Source organism: Cygnus atratus, chromosome Z (genome assembly GCF_013377495.2).
Source record: "Cygnus atratus isolate AKBS03 ecotype Queensland, Australia chromosome Z, CAtr_DNAZoo_HiC_assembly, whole genome shotgun sequence".
In the NCBI taxonomy this organism is placed as follows: Eukaryota; Metazoa; Chordata; class Aves; order Anseriformes; family Anatidae; genus Cygnus; species Cygnus atratus.
The window spans coordinates 50,778,482-50,798,755 of record NC_066396.1 but is presented as its reverse complement, the minus strand read 5'-3'; the positions used below and the strand labels follow the sequence as shown (position 1 = coordinate 50,798,755).

Here is a 20,274-nt window from a genome sequence, read left to right as displayed (position 1 = left end):
CTACTTTTCCTTCTGATGCTCTTCAGTGCAGCTCTACCTTACAGTGTCATGCAACGTACCCATTACAACTAGAGTTATGAGAGTCGGCTTTGGCATCAGAAGTACACATAGGCACCTAAATACAGAAGATAAATAATCATGTGTGAAGATTCATGTCACCATGATAAAAGCACGGCCAGTACCTGAGCTTGCTCATTGTACCCAGTGCTGCAGCCAGAGGTTCAGCAAAGCAGGATGGGCTTTTTCTCTCCATGATGTCCTATGTCATTCACATGCCACACTGGTCCCCTGCTGTGGGGAAGAGCAACTGAGCAAGCTTGAAAATTGCCTCCCTGACTTCCTCCTTATTTTCCATGTTTTCTCCTCTTGTCTGTCACACAGGCAGGGGGCTGCCCCCTACCTAGGGCAGTGTAATACTAGCTGTAGTACTTTTGGCATGGCTCTGCTAGAGGTCCTTGTTATATAGCTCCTGTTACCTCCTTAATCTTCACCTGCATATGAGACAGCTGAAGCTAATCCAACTCCAGCATTGCCAAAAGAGGCTGCAACAAAAAGAGTGTTTCTCTCTACCACCCAGCCATCCAAATGACTCATCTTAGATAGAGCCCTTATGGTCAGCATCTCAGTATCTGCACCTAACCAGTGGTGGAAGGAGGAATTTTACAAGTAAATTTGCAGCTACAACACAGAATGTGCTACCATACCTGCATCAGTTAGCTGTGCTATCTTTGAAGGAGCTCTCTTGCATTGTGGTAATGCTCACTGCCCTATGCCATGTTGAAATGCTCCCAAAGTCTAAATTAGCTGCTCACACAGCCTGGCTGTTTTGATGCATGCTCTATGGCAAGGTTCATCTAAGAGGGAAAAGCAGAACCATCCAACAAGCTGAATCACAGGGGAAGCCCCAGTGGCCACCAGCACTCCACCAGGTACCATTTTTACAGCCCTGTGTAGGGCTGAGGACACCCAGACACCAGACCCAAAGTATTTTCTCTGATTGCTGCTGAAGGCAGTCGCAGGTCAAGGCAGGTGACCCTCAGCAGACAAATTCAGGAAAGCAGAAGAAACAAGACTAAGCCATTTCCAATTATTAAAATGTCAATGACTTTTTAAACTGTACATAGCACACATCTCAGACTATCTGTAACACAGGAATAAACCAATACCCAAACCTGTGAGTGGTTGTCAGATACACTCCCCTCCCCCCCCACAAAAAAAAAGCCGCTTCTAATAGGTAAGTGTCCTCTGCTTTCGCTGATTTCAGGATTTTGAAGCAGCTGGATCACTCCGTAGAGCCTGAATTAGAGATCACCCAGTGTACCTCTTGCACACATTGCTAAGAGCCCACGTCTAAAGATGAATGCAACACAGGGTTAAAATGAAGTTCAAGAATCTGTGGATATGGAAAGCTAAACTCCTCCACACTCTGCAGATGGTACCGTGTAGTTTCATAAGCCCTTATATCCACAAGAGCCACACAAACCCTGGCTACTACTACTGCAAAAAAAAAAAAAAAAAAAAGGCAGAAGGAGGCTGAACCTCATGGATGGCTAGGGCTTGTTACAGCCTCTGAGGGTCTGTGTGTTTTTCTTTTCTTTCCTGAGGGGACACAGCCATGTGGCCAGACCTCTCAGCACTCAGGTGGCTGGGCCCCGTCTCCAGCCGTGGGCAGGTGGCAGTGACCACGCAGACCCGCTCTTGCCATGCTGCCAGCTGGGCTGCCCGCTGCTCCCCGTCTCTGGCTCCTACTACTCCACCGATGGGCACCCTGTCAGCAGCCGGGCCCTCGCATGGCCCCTGCTGCTGCCCTGGGCTGCGGCCTGCCCTGGAGCAAGGGGGAGCCCTGAGGTACCGATGCAGCTGCGGACCTCAGTGCAAAGGGGAGCGGTGCCAGGCCCAGGCTCGGATCAGCTTCTCATTGCAAAAAAGTTAAAACCTCAAAAACCCTGCTCTCAGTGGTCTTAAAGGTCTTACAGCTTTTCTGAGGCCAGCTGCATCTCTATGCCTGTGAAGTGGGTGTTGATGTCAAGGAAAACACCCAACTAATAAAAAAATTAATCTAAAGCTGTATCTAAAATGATTATGAGTTCTGAGACAGCAAACATGAAAACCTAAAAGAAACATGAAAAAAAACATACATGCTTGAAACTTTATTATTTTTTTTAAATTATAGACCTCCATTCGTACACTTTCCCAAACAGCCATGCTGTTTCTTCAAAAACAAATGAGCATCACAGAGCTGATGTAATACCTGTTGTGTTCTCTTAATCATAGAATGGTTTGGGTTGGAAGGGACCTTCAAGGCCATCTAATTCCAACCCCCTGCAACATGCGGGGACACTTCCCACCAGACCAGGTTGCCCAAACCCCCATCCAGCCTGGCCTTGAACGTTTCCAAGGATGGGGCATCCACAACTCCTCTGGGCAACCTGTGCCTCACCACCCTCAGAGAAAAGAATTTCTTCCAAATATCTTATCTAAATCTACCTTTTTTTAAGTTTAAGATCATTACACTTGTCGTATCCTTAAACCCCCTGACAAGAGTTCCTCCCCACCTTTCTCGTCACCTCCTTTAGGTACTGGAAGGCTGCTATAAGGTCTCCTCGGAGTCTTTCTTTCTCCAAGCTGAACCCCAGCTCCCTCAGCCAGTCTTCACAGGAGAAGTGCTCCACCCCTCTGATCATCCTCGTGGCCTTCCTCTGGACTCGTTCTAGTACGTCCATGTCTTTTCTGTGCTGGGGACCCCAGAGCTGAATGCAGTGCTCTCTCAGGTGGGGTCTCACGAGAGCAGAGCAGAGGGGGAGAATCACCTCCCCCACCCTGCTGGCCACGCTGCTTTTGATGCAGCCAGGATATGGTTGGCTTTCTGGGCTGCATATAATTGTGCATTAAAACACCAGGATATACTTTAATTTCGCTAGAAGCCTGATTATATTAGCCTGCCTTCCACCCAGTGGGAGGAAAAAAAACCCTTAACAAACAAACAAACAAACAAGCAAAAAACAGCTATCTTTGCACCTGACTGTGTGTTCCCCTCCAATGACACAGGTGTTCTTCCAGGTGGAAATGTAAGCTGCATACAGGTGCTACTTGTATACTGAAATAAGAGGATAGGACCTGACAGCGGTATTGGAGTCATTCAGCCTTGCTGTAACGCAGGTGAATTAAATGAAGCAGAAATGTAGATGTTCACTGGAGTGTGAACATTAATAAAATCACTGAGTATCCAGTCTTGCAGACAGATATGATGAGTCACGGTGGAGCCACTGTTGAAATGGATGCCTCACCTCCTAGGGTAGAAGCTTAAATCTATAGACCTATTAAATCTACGTATATAAATGTGGTCCCTGCTCACATTTTTAAGTCTCTGAATTTTACAGTGCAAGCAAGCACTTCAAGCACTTGTCTCCAACTAAACTGGTTGATTTGTGAAAAACGGAATTAATGAAGCTGGTTACCGTCAGGTTGGTGTCCTCTGTCCCATAAACCTCCTTCCACCACAGCGGTACAGCTCCATGGCATATTTGCTATGATATGCTTTCTGGATGAAAGATGTTAAATTTCATGGTCAGTGTAGAGCTACCCTTTTGCTACTAACTTGGGAGCAGCCAGCTGGCCATAATGTAGGGTGGCTTTGTTCAGTGATTTTCCCCCACTGAGGGGCATTGATGCAGAGATTTCTGTCACCTTCCAGAAAGCAGATCTTCAGGAAACTTGTAGGAATGTAATAGCTGAATAAAATTGTTTTATCACTTTGTCAAACTGGTCCATGGGCTAAACATTCCTGAAAAGAGACAGAGAGGAAAGGGAGAAGAGAAGGAAAAGAATTGTGCTGATACATGATTATGTGCTCTAAATCTCATTTCTTAATGGGATTATCACTTAAGTGACAAGCTAAAAACATATGGTATGAAGTAAGTTCCAGAACTAAAGCTGATGCTTCTAGACACACACATCACCATAAAATGTAGGTGCTTTCCAGTAATGCATATCATATGTTGTTCTGGCATCTTCTGCCTAGAAATGAATGTAGCTGTGTCTCATTTCAGTAAGATTTGTGTTTAATTGGAAGGGTTTTATTTTATATTCTGTGTAGTTTTGATCAACTGTATATATTCCAGAATGGAAAAACGTGGAGCACCCTCAGTTTCTGCAGTTCATTCCACAGGCAAAACAGACACCTGAGAATATTTGCCTCCTGGACAAACTCTATTTACCTTTTGAGATATCTTAGGCATGTGCCATGTAACACCTGAAGATAAAGATGAGGAACAAGAATATGATTTGAAATGCTATGAGAAGTGGGGATCAGAGGACAGTTTTGTTTTTCTTACCATGCTTTTTGCCAAGGAGGCACAAGTCAGTATCCAGCTGGAGTACTGTTCCCTAACTGCTGAAACTTTCTTGTTCAGGTGTATCTCACAACTCCAGTCTTGCCCAGCAGCAACTCAGGTTTGGATATTCAAGGTCCAATAACTTCTCAAGAATAGGACAGAACCTTCTTGCCAGCAGGATGATATAAAAACAGATTATACAGTATAGGGCAAAACTTACTAGAAACTTATGCTCTCACTGAACGAAAATAGGAGCTAACACTATCTTGCTAACACTTGCACATGTGCCTGTTTGCTTCTGCACATTGCTGCACTTGTAATTAATACAGATTGCCATGACTAGATTTCAGTCTTGCATACACAGAACTTAATGACTTGGGAGTTAGATGCTAATAGCAGTGTGAGAAACACAATATAGACTAGAATGATACTTTATTGAAAGTTTTCTTTGAGCAGACAGGAGGGAAATCTGGGATTGCGTATCACGTATATGGGAGGACACTGTCCTAGAAGTGCTTCACTTAGAGAAATGAGACAATCCCTTCTGTGGGCCATGTGTAATTTGAAGACACAAGTAAAGAGTCAGTAGAACATAAAACAAATGAGCCTGGTGGGTATTTGTTATTTATAGTTACTGGAGCAAGACAGGACATTGTGTATGTGCTTTTCAATTGGCCAGAAATAGGAAGTAAGTTCATCTCTTTTTACATTGCAGGGCTAGTACATTATGGAGCTTTGCATTCCTGCCAATGTTCACTGTCAAAAGAGTAAATTGCTAGTTTTCACAAAGTTGCATATGCCTCCATAAACACATATTCAGCAGGGGCATATGCCTTCTCATTTTGAAGTTACATTTTAACACATTTGACTAAGAGAGATGCCTGTGCTGGGAGCCTACTGCTTTTATTATATATGAAACAGAGGAAAACAAGTTTACATATGATTTGTACCTTCTTGTATTTGGAAGATGAAAGTGACAGACCCACTAGTCATGCTAAGTCACACAAGCACTTACTCAGTCTCCTTGCATGCCAAAGGAAGTGCGAAATAGTTAACTGTTTGAGGCAAAACTCTGGTCCTACTGAGGTTCTCCCACTTAGGGAGGACAGTGAAGATAACAGAGGAGGGAGTAACATCTGCAACCTTGACACAACCTAAATTTGCAATGAGAATCCTCCAGTAGAACCTGTGGCCTAAAACTTACTACCAGCCCCTTGCTCATCAGCTTGTACTTCAGGGCTTTTACCTGGCAATGATTATAGCTCAGCTCTTTGTCTGAGGCGTGCTACCAGTGCTTCATATTCATATGTTCCCATTTCCTGTCTTTATGCCCAAACTGATGAGAAGAGGGATGCCACTCCCTTGAAAGAGCAGAACAGCAGTGTCTTCTCAGATACTGCTGGAAGGTTTGGGAATTATATCCCATATTTTGGCTTTGGAAGGCTATGATGGGATTTTAAGATCCACAGTTGGAAGTGATCTTTCCACTCCACAGAACACCTACCCAGTTGTCTGGGCCTGTTGCTTGCACATAGGTCTACAATGACCATTCTCACAGACTTGTATTGAAAACGAAAATTGATGAGGCACACACAATACATGGTTGTGTTTGATTTTAAACAGAAAGAAGAGTTGGAAGAGGCAGTCACCCCTTATCTCTACATTATACACAGCTAGCACCTACAGCCAAAATAGAAAACTTCCATCTCACTGATAAAGTCTACACCACGGACAAAAGCTATTATAGAAATCCTGTTATCATTCATGTTACAAAATAAAGAGGAAAAAAAAAATCTGACAGTGACTACAGAAGAAAACCTCCACAGTCCAAATGAATAAGGAACAAAAGATTTATCATCTACTATATGATTAAGAAGCTTGCTTTTGACCTCCTTTTTTTTTTCTCTTTTTTTTTTTTTCCCCAAAGCAAGCCACATTAAAAATAAAGGAAAATTGCTCTATGATGGCTATTCCAGCCACTGTCAGTGTTGCATATTAGGAAATGGGGCAAGTCCACATGACTTCCATTCTCTTTATCTTTGAGATAATAATGGTGTATTTTAGAAAAGTGCTTGATGTATGCCTGAAAAGCACTATATGCCGGTCATTTTATTACAAAATCTCAGCAAGGAAGAACCAGGGCCCTCTGAAACCATCTCAGGTTATAGAAAGAAGGAAAATGGCACTTGCTTGCTTATACGGAGAAAATTCACACACATTATTTAACAGTAACTTGTGGTAAACTTAGAAATTTAACTGCAGCATTACGTACTGCGTAAAGTATACTTTTTTTTTTCCTCCTGTTGGTGAAAGCATTACATTTAATACTTTGTTGTGTTACTGGAGTTCAGTCACTTACTCCTGACAAGTTTCAGCTTGTTTTTTAAGTCTCCACAACTTACTCTTCATCTATAATGTAAACGATGATACCAGGGTAAAAAAGACAGGATCTAGAGGTAAAGTAAGGTTACAGAAAGTATAAAATGGTTACATAGAGTCAGGAAGACTGCTTTCCTTTAGAAGGAACAGTTGGCTATAATTTCAGTCTTGGACCAAACAGTTAATCAGAGTTGCTGATAAAAAGTTGAAACGGGTTTAATGAGATGCTTAAACGTCTAAGCTGGCTCTTGAGTTCTTGCAAACCTAGTAAATCCACCTCTGGACTGATACTTTTCTCTTTCCGCAGTCTTCTTGAGGAGAAGGAAGTACTATGAAATGAAGTTTTCTGAAGTCCTCTGAAGCAAATCTCAGGGTGTAGTTCGATGATGTTCCTGAACTTACTAAAGCTCTATGAAGAGCATAGCTCTCTGTTCTGGCAACACTCAGATATTTTCAGACCCCGTGCAGAGTAGATTCAAGCTGCTGAACTGGAAGAAAGTTCTAATTTCTCGCCCCCCTGTAAAATTTCATCTTGCAAAATTCATCATCATTGTGTAGTGAACAATCTGTGAAGTGCTGAAGACACTGCAGGATGGGACCATAACAGGACTGCCTACTTTCACAATAGAAGATTAGCTGGTTTCTTATTGAACCATACCTCAAAAGCTTAAGTCTGTAATGAATCCTAGTGAATTTCAATTTGCTGTCCTAACTAGGTTTTGCGTCTGGATTTTTCTCCCTGTGAAGACACCATCTGTTGTTTAAATTCTTAGTAAGTAGAGAAGATTGAATATTACAATGACAGAAAGAATAGAAACGCAGCAGGTATGGATTAGCTTCTGTTTAGGAAGTTCTATTAAGTAGAGCTTAAGTAGAGCTTTCTTCGGTGTATATTACAGACTATTCAGCTTAGAACAGTTGACTTATTAATTTGCCTTTCTCCTGCTCCTGACATTTAACTTAGGCATTCTGTCTGTCCACTTTACATTTTTTCATCACCAATAATGCACTAACAGAACTGCAGCACCCCTCCATAAAAGGATGTTGTTGCCAAATGATAAATGGATTTGCAGTTGTGTTGCAGAGTGAAACTAAATGTGATTCCTTTCTGTCAGAAAACATAAAGACTGGACTGAATTACCACAGAACTCTTGCCCAGAGGCCCAACCACTGTTCCCATAACACAATTAGAGAAACAAGTTTTCTCTGCTCACTGGGTTTGTAATGATGGAGAATTACGCCACAAGCATCCCTAAGCAGAGCAGAAGACAGTGTATTAGCATGGCTTTTGTTTTAGAATGTAATTGGAATGTAAGTGAGAATTCCCATTGTCTTAGGCTAGGAAAATTTTAAAGAAACTCTTTGGGTTTCTTGCTTCCATTTTATAGTCTGAAGTCAGTGGCACTAGTAGAAATTAGTTTGGAGTTAACAAATGTTGTTTTCATTACAGATTTGCTTCTTTTGGCTGTATTACACTTTATTTTTCTTATTTCTTTCTCAGAAGTGACCGGGAGTAATTCAAATACTAAGCCAAAAGCTTGCTGTAGTAGATACAATAGACTTAAGTGCAACACATTCATCCCACGAGAAGGAAAATAAACCATTTGGTGTTCGCATATGCATAAGAGCTATATCAAATTGTGCTGATTGTTCTAGAGGTATGACTGTTTCACTGAGAGTGTGCTGTCCTTAATCAGATGTCCTTTTCATTTACAGTACATTTACAGCCCTCTTCCTCATTTCAAAATCAGCATTTAGGATACACTCCTCAATTTCTTCATGCCTCTTAAAGACTTGCAACTTGCATGTACTAACAATTTCAATGCATATTTCATTTTATCTGCTGCTAGGGAGCAACATTTATTTTGTCAATGAAAAGCCAGTCCAGGATAACAGCAGATGCAGTAGGCACAGTAAAGGCTGCTAGTGGGGCTACGTGTATGGTTGACTAATACAAAATACAATATAAGTCACTCCATTTTTTTTAGGACAGGAGTACCTTAAGTTCTAATAAAAGTAAGGCCAGATAATTAACACAGTTTTATTCATGCCATTTATTTTGCACAGTCCTTTCAGAATCACATGAGAACAGTTTCATTTTCTTCAATGGTTTCCGTCATTATGCAACTCCAGCTTTGAAAGCTGGTCTTCAAACTTTTGAATGTCTACTCGATGCTTCATTAGGAACTTTCCATTTAAATGGAAAACAGGTATGTCATATTTGTACTTATCGTACCATGCAGAGTTCTCTGGAAGGGTAATATCCACCTCCTGCAAAATAAACTATGACGGAAACGAAATATGTTAGTACATACTAAACACTGAAAAACAATATCTGATTGTCTTTTGATCAAGATTCTTTCTCAGAAATGCACTGTGTTCATTGTGCTTTTGGATTTATTCTTCCAAGTCGCAGACAATTGCCCATTTTGTGGGTGCAAAAAATAAGCAGCCACAGTCTTTGGCTGGGTATCTGCAAACGACTCTTGCTTTAGTCCAGCAAGGCATTTTTGAATCCCTGTGCAGAACCACTCTCCTTTGAGCATTACCTACAACAAACATACAGCTGGAAACACAATAGCTTCATGTTAAGCTGCAGAGTGCAATACCTCTTTAATGTTGCTACTAACAACTTCTTCTTTCAAGAAAGACATCAAAACTTGGTTGAAGAACAGCAAAAGCTGTAACAAATATAGTTCAAATATTTGAAGCCCTGCATCAATACCAACATCCTTCCCGAATGATATCATTACATGCCTCATAAGAGTTGCAAACTCCTCTATTAGCAAGGGAAATAGTATTTATAAACACAGTGGTTCTAAAAACTTTTGCAATTAAGTGTATGTTGGTTTAGTTTGCCAATAGATATTAGAGTAGCATTGCTGCAAAATGTTTTTGGATAATGAGTTTTATGGAAATCAGTGCTGAAATTGTCTTGAAGAGGTCACCCATGAAAGAATACTGGATGCAAATAAATCCAAGCAATTTTCTTTCACAAAGAAAGAATCCTGATTAGCTATTCTTTCTGTATATGAACTGTACAGTATTACAATACATTACCCTTCTCTTATATGGCTCGAGCACTTCTTTTGCTTCATCACAGAGAGGGCAAGGTTTCTAAAGGAAAACATTCAGACCATCTTAAAGCATGCAGTAGAACACACAGATCATTTATAGCGTCAAGTGACATAACAGACAGGAGTGGTTATTACTGTAAATGTGGGTTCCCTCTCCCATTTCTCTCCTATGTCTTACTGCTTCTAAATCTTTACCGGTGCAGAATGGATGAAATGAAAAACTTCTCTTGCTTCACCCACAAAATTTATACATTCACTGTTATTTTTCTCATGGTACAAATTAACAGTTTTCAACTGCTATTCTAAAAGCAAAGGGCACAGTTTAGGTGTCGTATCCCCCCCCCCCCCCCCCCCCCCCCCCCCCAGTATACTTCAGCAGCAACGGGTATTGAAAGCATTGCCATCTCCAGCTGGAAACAACTGCTGGTACTGCTCTTGTCATGAAGGGGAATGAGGGAGTCACCATGACTAACTCCTAGTCTGCTTCAGATCAAGTCACTGGGGGCAGTTCAAACAGAAAAAAAAAAAAAAGTAAGTTAAAATAACATGGCCGAGTTTGCCTCATAGGAATTAAGCACAATCGCTTCCAACCTGCACAGCTGGGAGGATAGTGAACCTCCACCAAGGTGAACTGGAAAACAGCTTTGACCTGTGACAGGGTCAGATTTTCCAAGAAAACCTCTCCTTTTTGAAAATTCCCTAGACTTCCACTACAGTTATACAGCTGTCTTTTGCTGATCATGCATCATGATTGTTAGAGCAATGCATATCTGAAGAACATGAAGGCATGTTGCTTCAGCATTCAGTAGTAGCAGCATTTGGCCTACAACTCATAACAAAGTATACAGTGGCGAGTATGGTGGCTCCATCCCTCTGCCATGAAATACCACTCACAGCTGGGAAGTATTTACTTCTCTCCCTTCAACTTAAAATCTTCTTTACACACAGAGTTAATCTGAAATAGTTATTTCTTATTTCCCATGTGTGAATTAATTTGGATTAAGTACTCTACTTTTAATTCACATCTGATCTAAGCTGTCTTTCATACACAGACAAATCCTTACACTCTGAAAACCTATGCAAGATGCCAAAGTTCAACAGTCCTGTATTCCTGCTAGTTCTTGCTGCTTTTGCAGGGACTGATATATTAAAGACTCAAAGGTATGTATCAGTGACGGAGACAAATGCCCCAAAAACCTGTTTTGTAAAGTGTCAGGCTCCTTACAGTGAGAGTAGGATGTACACGGTTCTCCTGGGTTTGTGGAAAGTATTCTAACAGTCACACAAAAGCATTTGAAAAAATAAGTTGACTCTTAGCAAAGAATATGCTTTTACTCTTACTTTGTTGACAACCCTTAGCACTACGTGGCACTAACAAGATTGGAGCTGGTTTAAAATCAGACAGTAAACTATTTCAATGAACAGTGAAATTTATTTAAAGGTCCATTTATATTATTACACATTTTCAGTACAAGAGTGCCCAAAAGTAGGTCTCTGCCATGACTTTATCTTAATTTGTAAAAGGGCTGCCTGGATGAAGCTGTCTCAGAAAATCTCCCATCTGAGAGGTACATTACAGTGGCAAGTGGGACTCCTATTGCTGAGGTAGTAAAAATCCCTTCCTAAAGTGACCACTGTTGGGCTGTTAGCTAAATCTGTTAGAACGTACACATGGTGGAAGACAGAGTTTTATTTCTACAGATAATTCTCATTTATGCTGCATATTTAGACCGAAGTTTTGTGCTCATTTTAAGCTGGCACTGATGAACGAAGCAAGCCCATTTTCCTGCCACTGCTTCTTTTGTGCTGGCGTAAGTACTCATAAAGCTGCAAGTAAAGCTAGACGGCAGAACTGATCTGACTTACAGTAATCTTGAAAAAAAAAAAAAAAAGTGTTCTTTTTTTCCTTAATCCTGGAGCAGTTGTTATATGAATACATGTGTCTTGGCATAAACGGAGTCCGTGAGGGGGGAAACCATTTGGCAGTGCTAGCATCTACCAGTTTGAAGAGGTCACAGAAGCCATAACTCTCTCCTGCCTTTTCCTCCTTATTCTTAAAAATACAAAGGAACGAAAAATGTAGTTAAGTAGCATTAACTAAGAGTGCTGACTAAATTTAAAGCAGTCTGCATTTTGCTTTGCATCTGCCAGTAATATCAGACATGAAAAACATTTTACATTAAAAAGATGTTCAACAAAAGAGGTCAGTTTAGAGAACTACTTGAACTCTGCTCCCAGAAAATTTGATTTGATACAGTTTTACTAGTTCAAAATTTTATGACACAAAATGATACAAAAGAGCTTTTTTCCAATTATTAACCCAAAGCTAAGCTCATTATTCCCTACTTTATCACATTCTGACTGTGAGTGAACTGATGCTGAATCAGGCAGGGAGAGAAGAGACCTTTAACTTTAAAGTATAATACATCTTAAAGAATGTATTCCACTGATTAAGAAACAACTAGTAAAGTTTTTTTTTAAAAAATCTATTCCTACATTACATAGTTTAAACATTCCTTTATGGCTAGGGATGGACTGAACAAACATTGTGCAGGAGAAGGAAATCATTTTAATCAAATCCATCATCAACGAATACCTCCATACTGATTTCAACATTCTCAGTGCTTTGTATTTTTAGCTTTTCTCCTCTCAAAGACCCCAATGGCTATGTGAACCATACAAACGCAGCACAGACTGCAGTGTGCCATCCTGACTAAAAGTGAAGAAGACCTCTGCAGACAATGTAGGCCCTTAATAACAATTTGTGGAAGGTGACAGTTCACAGATGACCATTCCTGATCATGACATACGCTTAAGAATAACTGCTCATGCCACAGACAAAGCTTTTTCTGCATTTTATTCCTGTTAGCTTTACAGAGCCAAAAAAGCAAAAAGAGAGTGAAGCAGAATTTTCTTTTTCTTCATACACTATCAATACTGCTTTGGTATATTTACAGTCTCACAGTTAGCACTGAAATTAAACGTGAGTGCTTTGAAGAGCCTGCTTTGACTGCTCATGCTTGTCCTGAGCAGATTAGGTATGAAAACTCATCTGTGATGTCCATTTCCAGGATAAAACACTGGTAGTTACAGAACAATTTTCCACTAGAAAATGGACCATAGTGTCACTGAGATTCAGCAGTCTTGAAGTCTCCATTTGTTGCTTGTAACTACTTCTTTGTGAGAGGAGTGTGCTGTAAAGCCTAGAGTAAAAGACATCCCCAAAGCAGAATGCCCAATACTACACAAAAAGCCAAGCTGCTTCATCTGGGATTCACATATATCAAAGCTGATATATATGCAGCCTTGCCTAGCTTTATTTTGTAAACTACTTTTACCTTGGTGAACAAAGTCAACACTGGCTTATTTGAACCGGCTGAACACAGTTGTCTCCCCAGCAGACTGGATGAATATCTTGCTAGATGCACGGTTCCGCTTAGAAAACAAAACACCATTGTCCTATTAAGGCAAAAATAAAATGTGTAGTTTAATTGTTTTGTGGTAAGTTAAAACTCATTAAATTTAATTTTAAAATTAATGTGGAACAGTTCTAAAGTACACAATCAAACCATTTTCACAGCATTTTTATGTTCACAGTATCAATATATTAGTCAGAAAAATACGTCAGTATGTGATTGGCCAGAAAGAACTTGGGGTAGCTCCAGAACTGTAGCTCCATCTAAAAAACATTATACTTTCTTGCTGAAATGCCTCTTTTAAATTCTGTAACATCGATGCTGACATAAATGCATTATGGTGTTTCAACTCAATATGTGCCAGTAAGAATTACATGATATTAACAAAATGCAAAGTGAATGCTTTGAACCTCTGTAATCTTGCTACAGTGCTTGACATATTCTACTTAAAATTTTTCCATCAAACAAGTAATCTCTACTTAATCGGAATATTAAAATAACGCTTCCTGCAGCAAAAGAAAAGCTGTAGCCAAGACATTTTAACTCAGCAATATTAAAAACATGCACGTTGCCCTGAGTCCATAATGCAACTGCAAATTAATTTATGAAAGATGCTGATTTGTTTGTGGTTTCTTTGGGGTAGTTTAAGAAAGCTGATTAAAAGTAGTGTTGTTGAAGCGTGCCATACTGGAGTCTTGAAGTCATCTATTCCAAGTAACACTAATAACAACAGTGCTTCCTCCCAGGTTGCATCTTAACAGGATCTTTACAAGACATTCTGGGTCTCGGAGGCAAAAAACAGAAGCAGAAGGGAGACTGCACTGAGAAAGTGGGCAGAGATGATACACAGTCTACACTGTGGAAATCAAGTTGCTTTTACATAAAGCTAAATCGTTTCTGTTCAATTTCTGTCCAAGCACAACTTGCCTGAAGTTTTACTAACTACAGCTGATCACAAACATAATGTGAGAGCATATGTTACACATTTGAGCTCCTTAAGCGTGAGGTATAATGTGGAAGAAAAGAAGAACTGTTGCAATTGATAAGCATGTTTTAGGATGTGCAGCAACAAAGAGCCCAGTGCTTTCACTGGATTTCTCAGTACTGATATTATACAGTATTATATGTTTTAAAAGAAACAGTTTAACCAGCATATCTACTACAGAACAAAACATTGCAGTGGAGCCTAAACTTAAGGCTACGTTTCTACACAATGTTCACTATCTTCAGCTCTAATCTTCAGCTATGTTTCTACGCAACAATCACGACAAAAATCAAACATGCGACTTGACCCTACTCTACCTGCCTTAGGGCCACCCATTTTTCCATGGGACGTGGGTAAGGGTGCCCTGCCACGTTTCCAGAAAAAGTTTAAACAAAACAAATACAAAGAAAACTTACTATCCATTGAAAATTGTAACTGGTGTGGTCAAATTTCAGATGCTAGGAAATATATACATATAATTATTTTTCCTTTTTTTTTTTTTTCTTCTGACCACATAGAAAATGTTGTTTAAAATGGAATGTTCTGCAACAAACAGGTTTCTGTGTTTGGGTTTACCGTCTACCTTGGGCCAAAAAGGGTTCTTCAGCTGCAGGCGTCATGCTTGGCACCAGTTTGAGAGTCAGCTGCAGGGGCAGAGCAGTGCGCCTGCTGTCCCTGCAAAGCGGCAGGTGACCGGCACAGCACATGCTGCTATTCCTCAGGGTGCACGGTGGTGCATGTGTTTCACTTAGCCAGCTGGAAATCTAATTGTTCAGGATTTTACATAGCAAATACACAAATACAAAAATCAGCTTTGAGCATTTTGGAAAAAAAATGCAAATCTGAATGACAGTGACTAGCCTCAGTCATATTTAGAAATGCTTAGGTCCACAGCAAATAGCTGCCCAGAGAGGGTGCATTTTTGGCATAACAAAGTGCAGCATGTTGGCCAGCTCACATGCAAAATAAAAATGTCAGAACAAACCGTTTGCATTCTGGCAAGTTTTTAAAGGAATACTTTAGTTGCCAGCTTAGCAAGACACATTTTGTTCCCTCAAAACAAGTGAAATGCTCCTCAAATTGTCCTGTGACCAGCAGAATGAGTAAAGACCAGGTTTCCATGGATCTTATTCCCCCACATACATACATTATGTGTATAAAATGACTCTGGTTCCCTCCTTTATCCCCACTTTTTAGATCCCTCCATCCTTGGACAAACTAGAGACCAGTGGGACTGCTCCTGTCAAAACACCAGCTAAAGGGGAATGGATAAAACAGTATCAATACCTAAGCTTCAGGATCTCACAAGAATAAAGAAGCTAGTGCAGTGTGTTACTCCCCCAACAATTTCAAATAATCATAAGCAACACTACCTTGAGAATTCAGAAGCAAAACCTCATTGACCAGTACTACTACTGAAACAAGAGTCTGTCATTTCCAGAATTTGCATGCATCTGTCTGAATGTTTTTATGAATAATCTAAGGAAAACAGAACCCTGGCTGTCAATTTATTCACCTCTGGAGAATGATGCTAAGGCCATACTGTAATGGCAGTTACAAAGAGAATCTAAGGACTAATCCTGATGTATTAAATGACACCAGACTCAGTCCAGGCCTCAGACATGCTCTGCTCTTCCACCAGCACAAAAAAGTTTGAGACATCTAGCCCTGAGGGGGGTGAGATATCATCAGAGGGCATCATGTTGCTACAGCACAGAAAATACAGCTTGGCTTCCCTACATCTCTGAAGCCCACAGCTGCCAGACAGCATCATTATGAAGGAGAGCAGTCAGAAAAGCTGCATTTAACCTGGGCTAAAGCAAGGTGCTAGCACAGAGCAACTTGAGCTTCTCAGGACTGCAACTAAGGTTCTGCTCCAGCAGAAATTTGCTTTTAAATCAGTAGGATTTACTAATTTTGTTGGGTTAAATAAAAAGGTTTTGGATAAAACCGACGAGCTGTGGTGCTGCAGGAACCCTGAAGGTTTCTAGTATTGTGAAGGGTTAAGCATAGCTGCTATTGATCAGGAGCTGATGAAAGGGAATATCCCAGCATTCATCAGGCAAACCTACTGCAGCAGCTCAATTTATCTGAACGGCATCACATGAACCACTGGGTTCCCAACACTGGCCTGCACAGAGCTGGAAGGCAGAGCTCCAGCCTCACGGATCATTTGCATGCCAGTTTCATGGCTGACAAAAAGAAAGGGAAGCATCTCAGAGGTGCCCAGTGGCGTTCACATCCTGTTCACACTTGCATCTTATCTGTCTGTTGTCACACGGACTAAACTGCTAAAAGCAAACATAAAATCTTCGAATGTCATTATTCTGGACTTCTCCTTAGCCTACCTCCAAGTAATTATAAAGACTTGTTTAAGAGACAAAATTAACATGTAAATGTAAAAAGAAAGGATGTTTGTAAACTGAAAAGCTCTGCCTCCCCTATAGTACAACCGTACACAATGATTTAACACATGATGCTTGTAAATCTAAACTTGGCCCAGGGTGCATTTCGCAAAGCCAAAATGGATTCATTGCCTATTAACACAATTTCCACCACCTAATAAATTCTGGCGTGCTGCAAAAATAAAATGTGAGACTAAATCTAGCCGTTATTTGGATGAGATAATTACCTGTAAAAACCTTAGGTTAGCATCAATCATTGAAGGTAAGTATGGCTGACTTTTCCCCAACTATGTGCTTTTAATGATGCTATATACTCTTAAATAGTCTTAGCTTCAAGTCACCAATATACTCGTGCTATGTGTTTCTGAATGTTTTATACACATTATTATTAACGTTTTCAGACAAGATTACATCCTCTTTGCTTTCCAGGCATTTGTCTGTATACAGTGTACATTGATGTAGTATTTCATTTTGTAACCCTAATGTGGGGTTCCCAATTGATCAGGCCCCCCTGGAGAAATCAAATCTCTTTCTGCAAGACATCGGCAACATGAAAATAGTTAAATTTGTCTAAAATGGAACTCAGTCCTGTCCTAAACATTTCCTAGCTGTTTGTCTCAAAGAAACTTTGTCTATACTGCTGACTCCTACTCTCTGTTTAATCCTCATTCTAGCGTGACAAAGAAACAGCTTATAAAAAAGCAGAAAAGCAAGTAGATGCAAATGTGAGAATACAGGCTGATGGCCCAAGTGAGTGGCAGCTTATAACAATCTTTTTCTGCAGTTCCTGTTTCAAAACCAGCTATGGCCATCAGAGAGTGAACTTGCTGGCAGTCTGTTCTTTTCGGTTTGATACTTACCAGGGAAATGGCGAACAACAAAATAATGTGCCACAGCAAGAGACCTGTGAGTAGAAAAGCCAAAGGATGTGGTTGCTGAGATCCCCACAAGGCTTTTACCCACCAGCCTTCCAGAGGAGGCATGTGAAGTACAGGAAGACCTTCAACCTTTTTGTGAAGGCACGTAATTATAAAGTTTTTGGAGTTTTTACACTAACTCCAAAGGCTTTTATGTCAACTCAAAATTCAAGAACATCTTTGATAATACTGCGTGCTTCTGTGTGGTGCCGCTGTACATCAATCTCTATCCATTTCACAGAATCACAGAATCAGCTAGGTTGGAAGAGCCCTCCAAGATCACCCAGTCCAACCTCCGACCTAACACTAACAAGTCCTCCACTAACCCATACCACTAAGCTCTACATTTAAACGCCTTTTAAAGACGTTTAGAAGCCCGGCTGCCCCCGACCGCCCCCGCCGGCCGCTCCTGCGCCACCACCGCCCTCTGCCGATGGCTCCTCCAACACGGCGGCCGCCATCAGCCCACCCGCGGCCTGCCCGGCGGCCGCAGCACGGCAGGCTCATTCACAAGCCCTCGCGGCCCGGCCCGGCCCGGCCCAGCCCAGCCCGGTGCCTCCGGTGAGCCCCGGCGAGGCCGCGAGGCCCGTGCCGCGACACCCACCTTGCCGCCGGGGATCGGCGGGCGGCCAGGCCGGCCCCGCTCCGCGCCCTGCCCGCCAAGGACGACAGGCCTCGGCCCGGCGGGAGGCGGAGGGGCATGGCGCCGCTCGGCCGCCGCCTGCTGGCAGCGCCAGGGCTGCCGTCTCTCGCCGCCCCCATCGTGTGAGGAATAATAATTTTAAAAAAGGGTTATTCGCGGCGGGTCTGTATGGAAAAGCAGCCGGCTGCCTCACTGTCTTCTGCTCCTGCCCGCTCAGCACCCGGGTGCTGGCAACCCGCTCAGGATGAGGAGGGAATACCTCTGGATAAAGCAATCACAACGAACAAACAAACAAACAAAGCCAACCAAAAACAAACCCCAAAACAAACAAACACACACACAAACAAACAAAAACATTACCAGTATGTATCATTAAAGCACATAGAAATCACGAAGGTTCATAAACATACCGTAAAGGAATCAGAAATGTGTGGGGAAAATACACAGAAAAATTGCAGGCAGTTTAGACAGAAAGACACAAAATTTGCCCTAAGCAAAGGGCTGACCCTGCAGCACTTTTGCTCATGCTGCTTAACTGGCTTCAGGTTGAGTAAGTGAGCTTTAGTTCAATTTATTTCCTTTGAAAGTGAAATAAGTCTGATGTAACAAAAGGAAGCAGTGGACCTAAACTGTCTCTTTATCGGTAGGTAATTCAGTTTTAGTGAGACTATCCACTTTCCTGTGACTCAAGCAGCTGCAATATAGATAAAATAGATATTATTTTAAAAGACGTGATTTCTCTCCCCCTCCCTCCCTCCTTCCTTCCTTCCTTCCTCTTTCTCTCTCTCTTTCTCTCTCTCTCTTTCTTTCTTTCTTTTCCTTCCTTCCTTCCTTCCTTCCTTCGTTCCTTTCTTTCTACCTCTTAACCTCTTAACCTCTTAACCTCTTAACATTTAATGCAGACACCAACTATATTCATGACTGGGAGGAAAGTGGGGAAGAAGAGTGGGACACTACAGAGATCCTTTCTAAGCACAACACTCCACTTCTTCTATTTACAACTTGAAGCATTACATGTTATGTATGCTAAGCAAATTAGTGGATGATATGAAGCAGGGATTAGCAAGAATATTTTGGAGTATATGAATAAGTCCAAACTAAATTGTAAATGTAGTTTACACATTACAGATTATCACAATTGGATTCAATTAAGTAGAAAAGAGGTTAATCTAATAAAGCTATCAAGCTGACACTCATGAGAAGTCTTTCTCTACTGAAATGAATTGCCACATTCTTGTCTGAAACCATGACTTTTTTGTCCCTTCTATTGAGACAGATACTTGTCCACAAGAGAGGGCCCTGGGATCTTTTGATATTTGTCTATGTACAGAAATGGGCAGTGTTTTAGTTTCCAGGTGTATTGGTTTTCCTTTCTCCAGGGAAGTGTTTTAAATAAAAAATAACAAGTGTTCACCTCTGGGGAATGAAAGCTGTAGGATCATGTTCCTTGAGTTGTTGTATTTCTCTCAGGGGTTCAGTTGTGCTTTTGTAGTTATTCCTGTGCTGAGAGAGGGAGACAAACCTTTTGGGGTACAAATTCAAGTCAGCTTCCTCTCCTCATCTGTGCTAGGAGAAACACATCAGCATGCAGTGGGAAAGCCTGCAGGAGAGCAGTCTTACCCTGCCAATGTGACATACCTAGTTAACTAGCAGAGTAAACTAATGTGTCTGCTGAGGATTAGTCAGCTACCAGTGACTCATTTCCAAGCCTTATCTTAATCCCTTCAGTTCAAGAGAGGTGTAATGCTGGCAGCTAACTCTGGCTGTTCATTTTTGTGTCAGAATCAGAAAATCCAGTGTCAGGCTTGGGTGTTTGGCACTGGTGTAAGCCAGACCTGTACAGTCTCACTTGAGGCAGTGGGTGAATTGGCTCACACCTGGCTCTTCCCCAGGGAGTCTTAGCTCTGGTCTGCACCTGGTTCGTGTTTCATGGTGCAGAAATGTGCCTTTAGTGCTCGTTTAGGAAACCTTATGTCACGGATGGGGTGGAAAGGACTGGGGCCTTTAAATGCTGAAAAGGGAGTGGAAGGAAGACTTTTTGTGGAGAGGATACATTCAGAGGAGTCTGGTTAAAAAAGCAAGGATAGATAAAGAGGAAAGCATGTTGATGTCTCAGAT

At 41.4% G+C, this 20,274-nt stretch overlaps 1 protein-coding gene across 1 annotated transcript; it reads right to left on the bottom strand.

The window, feature by feature from the left end:
- Nucleotides 1-8,752: 8,752 nt before the first annotated feature.
- On the bottom strand, nt 8,753-18,290 carry CZH5orf63 (chromosome Z C5orf63 homolog). The gene is made up of 4 exons (XM_050716288.1): nt 18,118-18,290; nt 13,129-13,249; nt 9,774-9,830; nt 8,753-8,996 (listed from the first exon to the last, which is right to left on the bottom strand). Exons 1-4 carry the CDS (start codon nt 18,273-18,275, stop codon nt 8,817-8,819), a joined length of 516 nt encoding a protein of 171 aa, XP_050572245.1. The 5' UTR covers nt 18,276-18,290; the 3' UTR covers nt 8,753-8,816.
- Between the last annotated feature and the right edge of the window lie 1,984 nt (nt 18,291-20,274).

What these genes read in the sequence shown, in the direction of transcription:
- CZH5orf63 (XM_050716288.1), bottom strand. Translation starts at nt 18,275, where the DNA reads ATGGGGGCGGCGAGAGACGGCAGCCCTGGCGCTGCCAGCAGGCGGCGG. An exon ending in CGCCGATCCCCGGCGGCAAG is followed by an intron (nt 13,250 to 18,117) that starts GTGGGTGTCGCG and finishes TTGCCTTAATAG; the next exon opens with GACAATGGTGTTTTGTTTTC. An exon ending in TCGAGCCATATAAGAGAAGG is followed by an intron (nt 8,997 to 9,773) that starts GTAATGTATTGT and finishes TTTCCGTCATAG; the next exon opens with TTTATTTTGCAGGAGGTGGA.